At 38.4% G+C, this 17547-nt stretch overlaps 1 protein-coding gene across 1 annotated transcript in view; it reads right to left on the bottom strand.

The window, feature by feature from the left end:
• DDX10 (DEAD-box helicase 10) overlaps nt 1-17547 on the bottom strand; it is a 190018-nt gene that overhangs the window by 129758 nt on the left and 42713 nt on the right. Inside the window, exons 12-13 of the mRNA XM_054193646.1 lie at nt 13939-14027; nt 4692-5160 (exon numbers count right to left, since the gene is read on the bottom strand). Coding sequence (XP_054049621.1) covers nt 4692-5160; nt 13939-14027 — 558 coding nt within the window. The remainder of the gene's footprint in view (nt 1-4691; nt 5161-13938; nt 14028-17547) is intronic.

Here is a 17547-nt window from a genome sequence, read left to right as displayed (position 1 = left end):
GCAAAGAGTGATATCCATTGGGGAAACAACGCCGCTACCAAAGTCAGTCAGCTCAATCCAGTGTTTCTTCCCTCCTTTGGGTATTTTCTCTCCTGCCATTCCCCTGAAGAGCACCGTGGAGGCAAAGTCAAACATTTAATATAAATTAATATGAAAGCATAAGAATAAAAGCTAGTAAGAGTTGTTAAGATGAATGAGAAGATGCTTCACACAGAAAAAGCAGTATATAAACACAAGATTGGTGAAAATCTGTCTCGTAACGTGGAACAGAAGGAAAGAGATCCCATTCAGAAGGAAAAGCCAATGTAAGAGAAGCAGTGAAGATGAATCACAACTCTGAAAATTAATTTTGATTTCTCTGGGTGGTAACAAGCTTTCTTCTCAACATCACAGAAGAAAATTCTAGAGGACTATGCACTCAGTTTGGTGAACACCGAATTATGTTTCTTTGATCCATTTTCTGTGCAAAGTCCCCATTACAACTAGCAATCACTCTCTGCTTCTTGGCACAGACCCCCCTATCATCTCTAGTTAGGGAGTCTAGTTCTCTCCTGTTTTTATAAACACGTACATATCCAGGTCACAGGATTTCAGTTTACAGTGTTCATGTGTCTGAGAAGTGTAAAAAAAATGACACTGTATGTCAGATTATTGGATGACAAGGCAAGCCAGCTATCTGAGATAGATTCAGGACATATAAAATAATTTCCCACCACACTATTCAAACAGCAGGCTCTTTGAGAATCCAGACTAACTCCAAGGAATCGGCAGGTACTATTTAAGGCAGCTCACTGTAAGCTTATGCTTACTACAGTGTTCCAAGCAGCCAGTAAGTGCCCCTTTTAAAAAGTTTTAGGAGCCCATAAATCAAGGGACAGGGAAGCAGGGAGGGAGTCACAGCAATCATAAGAACTCAGTCATTTAATATTCTCTATCCTAAAACAGAACACCTGACAGCAGAAGACAAGTCTGACAGTATGCGACATGTCTGACGAAATGACTAAAATTAAAGTATAAACAAAACCAAGATAAAAAAAAAATACTACAGGCTTAATCTTAGTTCTCAAAATAAATAAAAGTTTGCAGCTCAAGTATAGCCTTTGTATTTCACAAAATTAGCATTAAAAACAAGGTTTGCAATCAGGGAGTACTTACAGTCTTTGCAACATCAATACTGTTAATATTGCTAAATGTGCTTTAAACGAATAATTTCCATAATGCTAACACAACAGCTAAATACTACATATCTGCTAATGGCTCTATGCGTATAGCTGACCTTCTTTTTATGCATAAGAACACTGTACTTCTAAATAAGTCCCATGAGTTATGTCACCAGCTAAAAATCCTGACATATTTAAGTAGAATTCATAAGTAGGGCAGCTAGTAAGTACTTCTTAAAAAATGAGCTCAGGAGCTCACAACAAGGTCTTCCACCTTATCCAAGGTTTCTTCTTTTATACTGCAATGCAGAGAGAACAGAATTTTCTTTGTATCTGTTGTCACAAAATGACGGAGACAGAGTGCGCAGGCGGCCAAGGGCCACACTAAGAAGGGGAAAGAGGAAGAGTGAAGTCGAGCTCCACGTCGTCCTATTAGAGGAACTACCATTGGATGTGTCGCGCTTCACACCGTGACCTACCTTTCGCTGTTAGGTTGGGTACTATAATATTCAAAAAAAACTAAAATGGTCTAAGAAAGTCACACAAATCCCCTGCTACTCCATCATCAGTTTAAATAACGCCTGCTCCTTTTGCCGAGTTCCTTCCCCTTGTTACAAAGATGAATGAGCCCACCCCACCTGTGATCAAAGGTCACAGCACTACACCACCACACAGGATACTTGGAGCCAGCCCAACACCACCTCTTGCTCCTTCTTCCACTGGAGGAGCTAGGGAAGAGACGAGGATAATGACGCCATGGTGTCTCTAACAACAGCTATTCAAAAATTGAAGCTGAATGTAACGTTCCCATTTATGAAAACATCCTGAAGCCAACAATCACAGCAGGACTGTTTTGCTGTCAACAATAAGCATAATAAAAGCATACTGAAATTGCAAGATCAATCATAGACATTAAAAGCATAAATGCAAACTGAATTTAACCTTTGCAGGCATACTCATAATCTCCCAATTAGATGATCACATAATAATATTTCCACAGGAATCCTACCTTATTTAGCACACAGAAAAAAAAACTCCTAAATGATCTACCCAAGTATACACTCTATGTTCATACTCCTAGCCTCCCTGCAGCATCTGATACTATTAATTAATGCACTGCCTCATCCTAGAAATACAGCAAGGATCCAGTACACTGTGGTCAAACTGGTTCCCGAGTCCTCCCTAGAAGGACACTCCAACACACAGCAACAGGAAAACCGCACTCACATTGCCTGGTGCTTCTCACACCCCAAAGGAATCAGTTCTTTCTAATTCTTTAGATACCAACTGATCTACCTTGATGCAGTAATAGTCACTTAAAAACTTTTAGCCAGAAAATAAACAAATGGGAAAAGAATATAAAAAGTGTTGCAAGTTACCAATTTGTTTTTAAATATACACAAAATGTGGTGCTGAGGTATACACATGAAATAAAAGATGCACCATGCCTGAATCTTTCTATGTAATTTCTATTATGTGCATTCGTGCATCAAAACATTAAAAGACAATACACGGTTAGTGACAGAAACCTTATTCTCTTATTCCTACCGAAAATAAAATCCTTACATTTAAAGCATTCCACAATTTATCAACAATTTTCACAGTAACATAAGGTAATAAACATCACACTACCATATGCATCGATCTAGACTAGTTCCCACAGTTAGTACGCTCTGCATTTCTGCTTTCTAAAAATTACATATTGCAGTACCATAGGCATTTCTGTAGATTTAAATTATATTTAAGTTCTTAATGATACAGATCTTGACACTTTTTATTTTTTGTTCACAGTTGCTTAGAAGAATAACTGAATATTTCATTATTATGGCCCCATGTACAAGCGGTGTCAGGTGATACAAGGCCTTCCACACTTGCACACCGAGTACAAACCACTAACCCCTACTGCAGTTTATAAACACTGAATCACAGAAAATAACGTCTGACTTGCCTGAGCATAAACTAACGTATAAATGTTTAATGCCGGAAAACTATTAAAAGTTTACCCACTGAGGTTCCAAATTACTTTCAAAATCACTGATATTTTTCATAAGATTTCCTTTGTTCATTCTTTTAGCATCAAAGTTTCTACTTTTACCATTTCCTGAACAAAACTTCCCCATTCACTTTCCAGCTCACAAAAGCAACACAAAACTTTCTCAGCGTTTCAGCACAGATAACTGTGGGAGCAATATGAAAGCTGTGAGAACATCACTCTTTAACTAAAGCAGAAACTTTTTACTCCGCTTTGTTTTTAAAGCAGCAATATCTTTTCTACATGAAACTGAAATTTATTAATAACTATAAGCTACTGTCAGGCAGCATATCTGAGGTTTGGAATAACAGGAACCGAAAGGTAATTCCAGGAGCATCCTCCTCCCATATTTCTGGGAGATGGCGGCAATCTGCGGCAGCCTCCTCATAGTAGAGGAGAGAGCGCAGGCGCTGGGTATGTTACTGTGCAACTGCTCGGCTTCGACAAAGTCAGCTTACACAAACAGCTTATAACACTTCACTAAACACTAACGGGAAGATGCTGCTTATAAATGCAGCTAGTAGGCTGATTAGCTTAAGTTCATGACAAGTGCCCTATGCTGCTAAATAACAGCACAGAAAAAGAAAGATCTAAAATACCAGTTGGAAAAACAAATAATTTGCTTAACAGGAGGCTCCCCTTGCATGCATATGAGTTCAGAAAAACATCTTGCTGAAGCAGATGGCTATTTCACTTCGATCTCTTTACTAGAGATACAGTTGCTAGATAGCAAAGGATACACAAAAAATTTCACAACATGCACGTACCAGATCTGCTTTATAGAAAAAAAAAACCCACCCTTACTATAACATTGTATTTAAAGATCAAATGAAAGCATCATTTCTCAGAACACTCAGAACACAGAAATCCTGAATTATAAAGCTACTTGCCAAGGAAACAAAAGGCCTACATGAATACTTTTAATAAGACTTTATAGCCTTGCTTTACAAGAAGTGCGTGCACACTCACTCCCTGATACTGGCGCAATTTCTAATAGCAAAGGTCCTGTTGAAAGTAAAAATCACGGTTTGAAGGTTACATTATTGTAAAAATCGTTTGTTACAATTTGTATCGTGAAGTGGCTCATCATGTATTGCAATTTGGTTCCCAGGGCCATAAACTGCTGTACAGCATCAAAATTATGACTGGAAGTGCCTGCTATCTTAGAGAGGTACAAGAAGATTAATAAGGGATAAGAATTAAAATTGTCAAAACTTCCCAGGTATTCAAATCATGTTATCCATAAATTAAAGCAACTACAAGGATATTCATTATGGAAATAAAATTACTTTCTGCTAATAACAAAATGATAACCGTGTAAGTCACACCACTTACCTTTTGGTAGCAATTCTGACTTCTGATAGATATGGACAACACATCTAGATTCAATCAAGTATTCTGCTATAAGCAGAATTTTCTCTTCTCTCCTCCTCCATATTTGGAGTTATGTCCAATATAAAATCATTGAGATTCATAAGCCTTATATAGAGTGAACTTACCGGTGCTGGATTATCTTCAGCTTCCACACCAAAAACATCCCGTCGTTTCACTGTCAGCAAATCAAGATCTTTAGTATCATTATCGTCGTCATCATCGCCATCTTCAAAGAACTGCACGGAGCCCGGGTTTGGAACCCTGCTTGGTACAGGAACTTCTTTTTCCTCCTCCTCCTCCTCAGATACCTCTTTTGATTCATCCTCAGACTCATCACTCTCAGCATCTTCACTAGAAGCAGAACATTCCTCAGTTTCTTTCCTTTTCTCCTTTTCCTTTGTTTTGTTAGCAGTCACCTTTTCACTGAAATTAGTTCCACATTTCTCCACTCCGTTGTTTATCGAGGAGATGGTATTTTTATTTTGCCCTGTCTCCTTCAAGTGATCCGTTCCATCAGCTGCCTCATTTGCACAGAGCTGTTTCCGAACTTTTTGAAGAAATCTCACACGAGGAGCCATTGCAAGACCAAGTGATCTAAAGCATGGAATTAAACAAATAAATTAATCAGAAAGCTAGATACACAAAAGTTGACTAAATTGGAAGCCCTCATCGATGGCTCAAGTGATTCGATTTTAATTATGGTGATTCAGACGGATACATTTCGACCAACATAGTTATAAAACAGTATTTAGCCTAAAATAGGACTATCTAGCTTGAAAAATGCCAAGTGAACATTAGGAGAGGAAAGGAGATGAAATAACTGAGAGCTCTCAACAGTTACAAATCCTCCCAGGAAAGAAAGCAAACAAAGAACCTGAGAAGTTGTAGACAAGAACAAATTATCTGTGATTCACAGTAAAATATGGTGGAAGAACCAATGTAATTTGGTACTGAAGATACACAGATGTCATGTCAAGGAGTGAGAAAGCACTGATCTCTGTCAGTGTCCTTCACTGCTAGAAGGGCACCCAGAACATTATCCACACCATCTCACGGTGATGCATAGATTAGAAGAATAAACACAACATGGATAAATGACTAATTGCAGAGAAAGCTAAGGGAGAGATATTTCTCCCTTAAAGGGAATCTCTCCTGTCTGCATCCATCTACAGCGAGGGTTTACTTTCATGGCATGTGCAACTAGCAGTGCCAACGATCCTACTATTTCACCCAGTTATTCATGACAATTGAAAACTATGCTAATACTCTATACGTGAAGGGACAAAAAATAGCCAAAAAGCAAAAATACTGTAGAACAACAATACTGGAGTGCATTGCATGGAAACAGATATTCTGTCTCCAACACATCATTTGACTTCAGTGAACTCTGTAATTGCCCACTATTATTACACCTGACCCTGTCAAATACAAATTCAAAAACGCAATATTTAAGTCTCTTCAAGACTTCATGAGCCTTCTTATTAGGTGAATAAAAAATGTGGGGAGATACCGGTACTGTGCAAGGAACACATGGAGACCACAGCTACATTTAAAAACATGCAATACAGAACTGATAGTGTTTGCAATGCTCAGGGCTTGTACATACACTTAGCAAAGGAGTAAAGTATTTAACCAACTAAAATGGCTACATATATACACGTGCACACACACACGTAAGAGACCAGTCTCTTTTGATACGACAGACTGAGAGAGTTGGGGTTGTTCAGCCTCGAGAAGAGAAGGCTCCAAGGAGACCTTATAGCCGCCTTCCAGTACCTGAAGGGGGCCTACAGGAAACATGGGAGGGACTCTCTATCAGGGAGTGTGGTGATAGGACGAGGGGTAACCATTTCAAACTGAAAGAGGGGAGATTTAGATTGGATATCAGGAAGAAATTCTTTACTGTGAGGGTGGTGAGCCACTGGCACAGGTTGCCCAGGGAAGCTGTGGATGCCCCATCCCTGGAAGTGTTCCAGGCCAGGCTGGATGGGGCTTTGAGCAGCCTGGTCTAGTGGGAGGTGTCCCTGCCCATGGTAGCGGGGTAGGAACTAGATGATGTTTAAGGTCCCTTCCAACCCAAACCATTCTGTGATTCAGATTACGCACAGTTATACACTATGTCTCTCCTCAATGCCGCTCATTTCAAGTAGACAGCAGTTATGTTTTAGGACAAGAGGAAACGGCCTCAAATTGCACCAGGGGAGGTTTAGACTGGATATTAGGAAAAACTTTTACACTGAAAGGGTTACCAAGCATTGGAACAGGCTGCCCAGGGAAGTGGTTGAGGCACCATCCCTGGAGGTATGGTTAAAAGACGCGCAGACGCAGTGCTTAGAGATATGGTTTAGTGACGTTTTTTGTCAGAGTCAGGCTGATGGTTGGACTGGATGATCTGAAAGGTCCCTTCCAATCTAAGCAATTCTATGACTCTATGTCTTCTCTTCACCATACAGTTCTGAATAAAGAAACCTGAGTTACATCACAGGAGAAAAAGCAAATCTACACTCCCTGGTAGAAATGTCATGAAGTCCATGAAGCATCCAAAGTGTACTGCAGAGCAGCAAGCCTGGACTGTAGGCTCCGGAGAGCCTAGACCCGTTAACAGTAGCCAATGGGACAGAGCAGTCAACAGGAGAGGCATCCTGGTTAAATAACAAATAACAGAAGAAAAAATTAAAAACAAACACATCCACATCTGTAGTCAAATGGCACAGTTTTGCTGTTGGCCACAGGTTAAAACACTGAAAAGTGGACACACACCCAGAAAGCAGCCCACGCTGTTAGGATGAGGAACAAGTTTTTCAATGAATAAAGTCTTAATTTTAATGTAAACTTTATTTTGTTTAAGTATTTCTGATAACCCAATACTGTTCTTCTACAAATAATTGACAGCAATACTAAAGCAAACAGAGTTTTATAAAAAAAAAAGATCAAAGTAAGTTTTTATCCAATGTATTTCGCCCATTTACTGACAATGCACTGCTGAGAGGACAACACAACACATGCGGGAACTGAAATTGGAGGAACAAGCAATCTTAAACGTGCTTCGGTGTTTGACAGCTAACACTAATTACCTTTGCAATGGAACTCTGTGTTAAAGTTTGGCCTACTGAAACAAAAATAACAAACAAAGGAGATATAATGCTTCACCGCAGCAGCTGGCGGAGATTCAAACCTGGAATTGAGCCTTAACACCAGGCACAGCAAAACACACATAAAGAGATTGCTGCAGCATCAATGAATGTGCAATCTCCTCAGCAAGGGGATCAAAGTAGAAAAAAAAATCCTTTGCAAGAGAAACACTTTTTTGCTTTTCCCAATTTCACAACATTATTCTACATAGAGTATTGCTGTCAACTGTTGACAAAGTACTGCAAGGAGTAGTACTGTATGGCAACTACGCAATCCGTGTTCATTGCTCTCCCTCATGCAGACAGACGTAGACACAATGGACACAGGGCTGCAAACTCTGATTTTATCACAGCTTCTCTTCTACGTCTCTAGAGCTAGCACCAAAGATCAGGATCATGGCTGCAGAAAAAAGTCTGACAGGGTGAAGAAACTACCCTCTTTCCATAGGAAAGGTTAAAAAAGACAAGTCAAAAAGAGCAGCCCATGATGTGGAGGAGACTTCAGCACAGCTTTTCTCATTCAGGCAAGAAATCCCAGGGCCAGACTGCCGTTCTGCACTGACATCTTTCTTTAATAATTGCATAAAATTAATTATCAGTTAGTGTTGTGTAATTTTTCTACACTGCTTCGCAACCCTACCAAAAAGACCACTGCTATCAGAATTCAATTGACATCTGAACGAAAAGAATACAGCCCTTAGACTTGGGTGAGAAGGAAGGTTTTTTTAATTACAATAATTTTTTAATTACAGAACTTCTCAAAGAAACGTCAGCTATTTGGCTCATTACTGCCTCTTTTCTATAGTATATTCCAAACAGAGAACAATTTGGGACAAACACATTCTACTACCGCTAGAAGTTTACTCATGTAGTAAGATTTGACAGTTTCTTTAGAATTTATTTCTTAATCATTTGCCAAATCTAGAGTTCAATCAAACTAAAAAAACTGAATATATGAACCAGCTTTTCTTTCCATCAACTAGAAAGGGTAACATTAGTTTTCACTAATTCATGAGATGCCACACAGACCACAGTCCTACTCCAGCTGAAGTTACATCTGTTCTTTGATTTTAGTGCTAGCATTCACACACTCTTCTGGAATAAGAAATGTGTCAAGTTTTCTCGAAGACAGACAAAAAGCAGGTAAATTACTTAGTGAGATTTCATAAATTCTAGCACAGAACACTAAAAACATGCTAACAGCCCAAGGTAGTCCTCAGACCATGGTAGCCTTAAAATGGCAACACGCATTCAGCTGACAAACCAAATAAACAATCCTGTTTCACATTTTGGTATGAAATGCCATGACTTCTGGGAGTAAGCTCTTACAGAAAGACATTCTAAATCAGCCTCTAAAAGCAATACTGAAAGCAACGGATTATTTTGCTACCATAAATGAAAGTACAGCTGACAATTCTATTCATCAACAGCAACTGAGGTGGCCAGACATCATCATTCCCTAACACGGATCAAGGAATGCACAGAAGTAACTGAACAAAACACCTACAATGCTCAGGTACCTCCTTCAATTCAAAGCAAATTGACAATTATTTTCAGGAAATATTTTAAAAGAGCAAAACTCAAAAAAAACAACATTGTATGGCTTTAAGAGGAATACCACTTTTGTTTGCTATTGAATAAGGAAAATCAAACATTAGTAAACATTTTTAAAACCTAATTCAAACGAATGGTGTATCAGACTGGAAATACTGCCTTTTCTGAGGTTTGTTAATTATGCTTATTCAAAGATCTTGAGTATGTTTACATTAACATGCTAACTTCACAATGCATCTGTTTGGATTGGATGAAAAGCTGGGCATCCCTCTGAACTCTTTAAAAAGATGGAATCTTAGACACTCAGAGGAAAATCTGTCCTTACACAAAACAACTTAAAGAGGAAGTTTAAGACCAGTACAGTCTTTTAATTTTTAAGTGTCACTAGAGTTCCTAATCTGCACCTAGAAGATTCCCAGTCCTTTTTGAAACATGAGCCAGTTGTAAAGAATCTATGGTCACATCTGCAGAAGTGCTGCACAACAATTTCATACAAGTTAGTGCTTCATTCCATTTACTACATTTACTAAATATGAGACATATTCCATTAGTGAACTTCTTCAGAATGATAATTGAACACATGAAAACACAGCACAGCGATTTCTCTTACTGTAGAACTGGTTCAGACAAAGATTTAAAATAGTCTGAAAAAGGTTAAATACTCCCAGAAGGTATTTCAAGAGAAGAAATGTGTATTACTTGCCTTGCAATATACGCTACATCTACATTTAACATTTAAAATGTTTTCAGAAGACAGGATGAGCAACCATTTGAAAATAGGGGAAATCAAATCAACTGAAGTGACACAAATCTGAATTAATAGGCTTTCCAGATGGTCTGATTAATAACCAAAGCGAGCAGAGAAATTGCTTTTCCTGAGTTTATTTGACTAGCCAACTTTAGCCCTCTACATTAAGGAGCTCAAATGCATGGTACTCTACTAATAATAATGAGAGCCAAGCTAATCAAGAGTTTATGGGTCAAGATCAAAGAGAAGGCCAACAAAGAAGATTGTCATGGTTGGAATCCGATCATTTAAAAGACCGAGCTGTAGTCATTACAAAAGTAAAAGAAGCCTCCACATTGCAACTGCAGGCCCTGGTGCTCCTGGTACCTGAGCTCAAAGGGCATCACAGCAGATAACAAAGAACAGAGATTTCTAGAGTGCATTAAAGACCATTTCTCCAAGTTAGCTGGATTCGCCATCTCTGACAGGCACTCTACTGGAACTGCTCCTCATGCATATGCAAGTATGTTTACTTCTAAGGCGAGTGAAGGTCAACAGCAGGCTTAGCTGCTACTGTAGCTCAAGATACTAGAAGAAAAAAGGATTATGACTAAGAGAATAATGACCCTAGCCTTTGAGAGAGGAGACTGCAGCTTGTTCAGAGATCTGCATGGCAGGACCAGAAAGCTCAGAAGTACAGAAGTACTTACAGAAAACTCAGAAAGGGATGGCTGGATCACACAGGTGGTTGAGGGGGAGATGCGTGAGAAATGCCCAAACTTTACAGACCACTGGAAGGAATACTGAGGTCCATATAAGCAAAAACATATGAGGCTGAGATTAACTATGTAACAGCATGAGAAATACGGTCTGATTATAGGCGTATGAAGACTGGAAACAACTGGTAAAAAGTAATTAGGGACAGGCTTTTTAGTTGGAAGGAGACCGGCATCTAGAAAAGGAAGTAAAAGGGCAGCAAGAAGGAGGGCCAAGAACCAGCAAAGGGATAACAAGATGTGGAAAGCCTGTGATGGGCTCTCTGGGGGATGTGATGGGCAGTCCTGCACTTGCAGCTGGCACAAGACAACAAACCAAACCCTCTGCCCTGACCACACGTAAGGGTCAGGTCTACATCCACAGCAGGGATCCCAGACTGACCATGCAGTAGGTGCTTCCCCTGGTCAGTGAGAGGACAGACAGATGGATCGTGTATCCTGGTATCATCCATTTCAGACCTGACAGCACATGCAGCTACCTATTGCTTTGTAACACTGATCTGTAAGCAATACTTCAAAATTAGCTGGGTACTGAGCTCCATGTATTAGTACATGGACTATGTATATAGACATTTTCCAAATAACTTGGCTTTAACCTGCTTTATTTATTCTCTATGTACCAATACAGGCACAAACAGAGAAAAAAAATGCCACATTCCTCCTGGAAGACATGACAAAAGTCACAGAGGAAATTATCTTCCTTGGTAGCCCCTTAGAGCTGTGACTAATCTGTCCATCCAACACACTCACCTGTTAAGATCTGCCCCCGGAGACTGATGTATACTTGTTAGCATTTAACAAAATAAAGTGCCTGAGAAGTAAAATATTTCAACCCCGTGCCTCCTCTTTACCTTATTTCCTATCCAGGAAGCCAGGCTAACTAATTATTCCTTTCTACTCTGCTGTTTGTTTACATTTTCTTGTTTTCAAAGCTGCCCTTTGCAACGAAAAGACAAATTTCTCTTTTATGCAAGCCTCAAGGTTCTCCTTCACCAAACTTTAAGGCTACCTGTGTTAACAAGAGGTCTCTGCAAGCCTTCCTCCAGCAAATTATTCTTGATAGCAATTTGTAATGAGACGATACTGGAGAGAATACTAATGTACCATAGCTTAAAGGTGATCAATCTCTAGAATACATATATGTATAGACATGCACAGACATTTTATTTTTTTATTTATTTATATATATAGTTTTCTAGATATATAATGCATAAAAAAAATAAAATCAAAAAGACTACTGCTTTTCTGCAGGCTCAATCAACACAGGTTAAGAGAATCTCAGTGCACAGACATGCCAGGGAAGAGAGCAATAGAGAAAGTGGGCAACAGCCTGACAGACTGAAATGCAAACCTGACAGGGGCATTAAGCAGACTGTTTTCTCTGCAGGATTTTTAGTGGAGTAACATCTATCAAGCTAGCAGTAAATCTCCACAGAAAGGCTGAAATACTTTTTGGAGAATACACATAGAAGGTAAAGGGAAGAAAGGATTCTCATTCAAGGTTTTGCCATGAGTTTTTTCGTGCAGAACATAAGCCAAGGTTGCTTCGGAATGCAGAATTCGAACGTACCAGACGTTGAGGGCCTTTCAGATAAATTAAGCTGACTGATCCACTGTATCAGTGGATGTGCACTGAATTGAAAGCCAGAGGACTGCGGGGTCTATTTAGGTAGACTACCAGTCTGGAGAGTGGGGAAGAAGAGTGCCAACAAACTCTTCATTTAGAGCAGAATCCCCAAATAATCTCCCAGATTCATTATCTTCTGACTTTTTTATTACCCTTTCATATATTTCAGTTTTGACTAAACCTCTCCAGCTCTCTCCAAACAACCATCTGGTTTCTCCTATTTTAATACAAGAATGACTTACTAGTAACTTTGCAAAGATGGGAGTAGAATTTACGTTGATAAAGGACCAAATCCTGGCACAAAGGCCTGAGAAGAACAGAAAACTGGACTAATCTGTCCACATCAATATCAGATACTAGATGGTACATTATGCTGAAATCCAGAATCCACTGGGATTCCAAAAATTCAGCATTACCACCATCTGCCAGTTGGTTTCTTAACACACTGGTTAGATTTGTGTGGTCATCCCTCTTAGCCCTAATCTTCTGCCACTATCACTTACATTCAGCATAATAAGACCTACAATAAAGTTTTAAAGATGCTGATAAATCACATAGGTGAAGGGGCAGGCAATGCACATAGTGAAATGTATCAAGTTTTCACTAGTTCTCCTTTTTAAAAATTTCTCAGATCATAAAGTAAGAAAGCATCCTTTATAATAGGCTTATGTACTTTAAAAAACATAATCATGTTAATTGCAGCACAGCACAGGAAGACCAGGTGTTCTACAGTCTAGTAATTTGTCACATTTTAGTTCATTATGCCACGTGCTGACAAGTTTGAAGACTTAAGTCTTCTCTGTATGAAATTCCAGAGACGTAAAATTAATTTACCATGCATCTTTAAGCACCTCCTGCTCCCTTCTGACTACCCTGCGTCCCATGAGATTATTCAAAAACTTCATGTCTTAAAACAATCTCAGATGGTTGTCATCTGTAAAGTCAACCTGTCAAAATTAATTCCTCTCCCATACAAAACATGGAATGGTTCACATTCATGTACAAAAGTTGACACAGTAATAGATTCTACTCAGTTCAGTGCAGATGTTTCATCTTTATCAAGTGCACTGAATCTTCTGAAAAGTAATTTATGTCCAAGGAGCAGTGTCCCAATCACACCCAAAACGAGACCACAGTGTATCATCTTTAGATACTCCAATTTCTTTTTAAATATTACACTTTACAGGTTGGCATTTAGCTATGAGGCTGAAGGGCAAATCTGAAAGAAAAAAAAAAAACACCAAAAAAAACCCAAACAAAAAACCAAAAACCTGTTGTTCTCTATCCTATTGCTTCACAAGTTTTTTCTTCTATTGTAAATAGCAAATATACCTTCTGCTATAAGAGTTATTTCTCTTTGTAGAGATATATTGGTTGTACACATAATTTCTATGTAGAATGTCTTTGAAAATATACTGCATAAAAGTGAAACTGCACACACATTACAAGACTGTCCAATTCTGTGTGTTAACATAGTCAAAAGAGCTATTTAAAGCTATCATACACTGTGAAACTTCTCACGACACAGTTTTCACTTTCCAAGTTGATCATACTTACAGGGCATATTCTGCTAGAGGCAATTTGAAAACATCAAATACTTCCTTATTCTTCATTAAGTAAACTGAACGCAAGTAGGATACAAAACACTGAAAGAAAAATAAAATTATTTAATAAAAAAAAGAAACCATTCAATTACTAACACACGAAACTAATGTTATGCTGTTGCTCTAAACGCAAAATAGAATTTCACTATTAAGTGTTCTAACGTAGATTTCAGACTGAAATTCTTTTACCCAATACCCATCAGACAAAATTTATCAGTACTACAGAAGTGATGTGACTTTAAGTGTTCAAATATTTCATCAAATGCACATTAATTGGCCGAATTTTCCAACAGTATGTCATGTTATTTTCGCTAGAAAGAAAATATGGCAAATTAGTCCGGAGGAAACATCACTGATTCTTTTTTTTTTTTTTCCTTCCAGCTTTTCTGAATCTTGCCATGCTATTCTGACATCTGAATTATGTGGAAGGAGGAACAGACTGTGTAGCTATCAATCTGAGGTGTCCTGACAATCTTAGCCACTAACAAAAAGTGACTCAACTCAATGTAGCTGCATTTCACTGTAGCCTAGGATACTTCGTATTACCTTGCATTTGCCATCAGCTCATCACATACTTGCAGTCAATGAATGCAACTCGGCTGACCAACATAAATTCACCGTGCAACATTCAGTAAGGCCAGTCTAACGTTGAAGTTTCAATTAATCGGAGACTTTCACCAAGAAAATTGGAGGCACTGCATAACAGAACGACTTAATCTTGTGCTGTATTTTCCCTCCATCCTTCCCAAAAGGAAAGATTCTTATTCTTCTTATGGTTTTTTTTTTTTACATAGTCTATTTCTGCCTATCAGCAGCAGCATAAATACTGGAATGTTTTAACTATCAGAAAAGATCCTTGGATTTCTGCTGTTCATAACCTAATTTCTAACACATGCCAAAACTCCTATCATGAGGCTTAAACCAGCAAACATTAGTAACAATAGCAAATTAAGCTCATATGGTTATATCCAAGCGGACTATAATCCCTTGTTCTGCTTCGTACAGGCATCTGTCAGAGAAAATTACTGTATTAAGACTTCACGTGGAATTTAAAAAAAATTTTTTTAAAAAAGGCTATTTCTTGTTAACCTGAGATAGAGTAGAAAAAGACCCAACAGTTAGCAGCATAAATCTCTTATGGGCATTCTTTAAATGCATGTAACAGAAAAAACATTTCTAAAGGTGAAAAGAAAGGTGAGACAGTAAATTAGGCAATGTCATAAAGTCATACTTTTCCCCTTGGCAAACTGAAATAACAACTGTTAATTGTAAGATATGTAGAGATAGGAGATATACTTTTCAAGCTGCCCAACACCTCGTTACAGTAGTAAATTTTCATTTGCTTATTTTTCCAAAGGCTAAGTTTTTGGGTAAAGTTTCCTGTTTAGATTATGTTTATCAATTAATTTTAGTAGTGCTAGCACAATAATCCATTCAGCTGCTGTCAACAACAAGGTGTAGACTAAAACAGTCGTTTGCTCACCTTAAATTATTAATCATTTTACAAAGATATTTAGATATCCTGGTTTCAGCTGGGATAGAGTTAATTTTCTTTCTTGTAACTGCTGTGTTTTGGATTTAGTAGGAGATGAATTTCCATAACACATATTGGTTTGGTTGTTGCTAAGTAATGTTTACATTAGTCAAGGACTTTTTCAGCTTCCCACAGAAGCTGAGAGGGAGCACAGACAGGACAAGCTGGCCAAAGGAGTATTCCATACCACAGACATCGTGCTCAGTATATAAATGGGGGGTTGGCCAGGGGACAGGGTTTCTGCAATCACTGCTCAGGATGGGCCGGGCAATCGATCATCAGGTGGTGAGAACAACCCATGATGTATCACTTAGTTTAGTATATTCTTTTACCATTATTATTATTTTCCATTTCTCTTTTATTAAACTGTCTTTATCTCAGCCCAAGAGGTTTTTTCTTTTCCCCTCCTTTTCTCCCTGATGGGGAGGAGGGGTGTGAGGCAGAGGGTGAGCGAGTGGCTGCGTAGTCCTAGCAGTTGGCTGAGGTTAAACCATGACACTAGAACCTTTAGGAAAAGGCTTAAAATTTGACAGATCACATTAATTTAGCAAGCAGTGACAAAAATAAATGACAGAGCCTCTTCTTTCTCTGTTAGTGGCAGATAGAAAAAAAATGGGTTTAAACAAGAAGCATCTTTCCTGCGAATCTGAGAGTTGCAATATCTACAGATCTTAAGATCTACATGAGTCACTACATGCCACAGGGTAGAAATCTCATTCTGCCTCTTCCATAACCTATAAAGCTATCCACTTACATTACTAGTATTCCTTTGGTACACGTGGTCTAGAAATTAATAAGTGAAAGTTAAGGGGCGGAAAGAACACACCTTTTGAACACGGACCAAGCCCTACAATAACTAAGAACGAACCACCAAACAAGTGCCAGATGTTCTAACTCACATCTATCAGCTGTCAACAGGGTTCAACCCACTAAGCCTCAAAACAATTTTTCAAGTTTGTCATGGACTGAATGCAGGACAGTATTGCTCTATGTTCAAAGAAATGAGCATCTAATTAAGGTAAGATAGTTAAAAAAAAATACAAGAGTAATATAATGATTACTAGAGTCTTCAGCTGACCTCATTCTCTATTATTTTAGGCATTGTGAACACTTCCAGCAAAAGATATTCCCTACTTCAAGAGCTTACACACAAACTAGAAAAGTTAAGATACTGCATAGAAGAGTTGTTTTATAGGAAAAAGTACAGAAAGAGCATATGACTTCTTTGATTTTCATTTGATTTCAGTACCTTCACTTCAACCTCAACCTAAACCTAAAACACTGTCAACGTAAACCTTCAACCTAAAATAAAACCTTCAACCTAAAATACCATCATCTCTCTTGGATTTATTCAGTTCTCTTAAGACTTAGCCACTCTGCGCACACCAAGTGAACAGCTGACGGAGAACAAGCTTCGTCAGTCTGAACCTTCTTCCTGCTCTTTTATCAATTGCTGTTGTCCACTGATATTTTTGCTGGTTTGATATCACTTTCAAGGGCTTTTTTAATAACTGAACATTACAAAAATATCGTTTGAATTTATTTATACCATCATGGAAAATGTTAATGTTGGGCATCAGAAACATATTACAGTTCTATTACAACAGTAGCTAAAGGCGCTCAAAACCACCTGAGATTATTGTACAAGTACTAGAAACACGTAAGGCAACAAGTACTATGCTCTACTAATTTGCTACATTTAAATTTAGATTTATTGATGTATTTCTAGGATAATTGTTTTAAGTATTAATATACACACGATTAAATTTATGTGCTGTTTTGACAGAATCCAAGTAATGGGGCGTGACTGGAATCTCAGCTGTAACACCCTGCATGTCCCTCTGGGTGCAATGAAGAATTTAACGGACAGACATCACTTCAGTGTCCCGGTACCCCCTACGCAGTAACATTCAAACTAGCAAGAAAAACACATTCTTTTTTTAAACTGCTTTTCAGAACTGGATGAATTGGCATATTAAATATTAAAATTACAAGAAGTGCCAAAAGGCAGCATCAGTCCAAGAGAGG

Source organism: Rissa tridactyla, chromosome 1, assembly GCF_028500815.1.
Source record: "Rissa tridactyla isolate bRisTri1 chromosome 1, bRisTri1.patW.cur.20221130, whole genome shotgun sequence".
NCBI lineage: Eukaryota > Metazoa > Chordata > Aves > Charadriiformes > Laridae > Rissa > Rissa tridactyla.
Note: the sequence above shows the minus strand (reverse complement) of the source record. Positions and strands in the feature narration are given on the sequence as shown.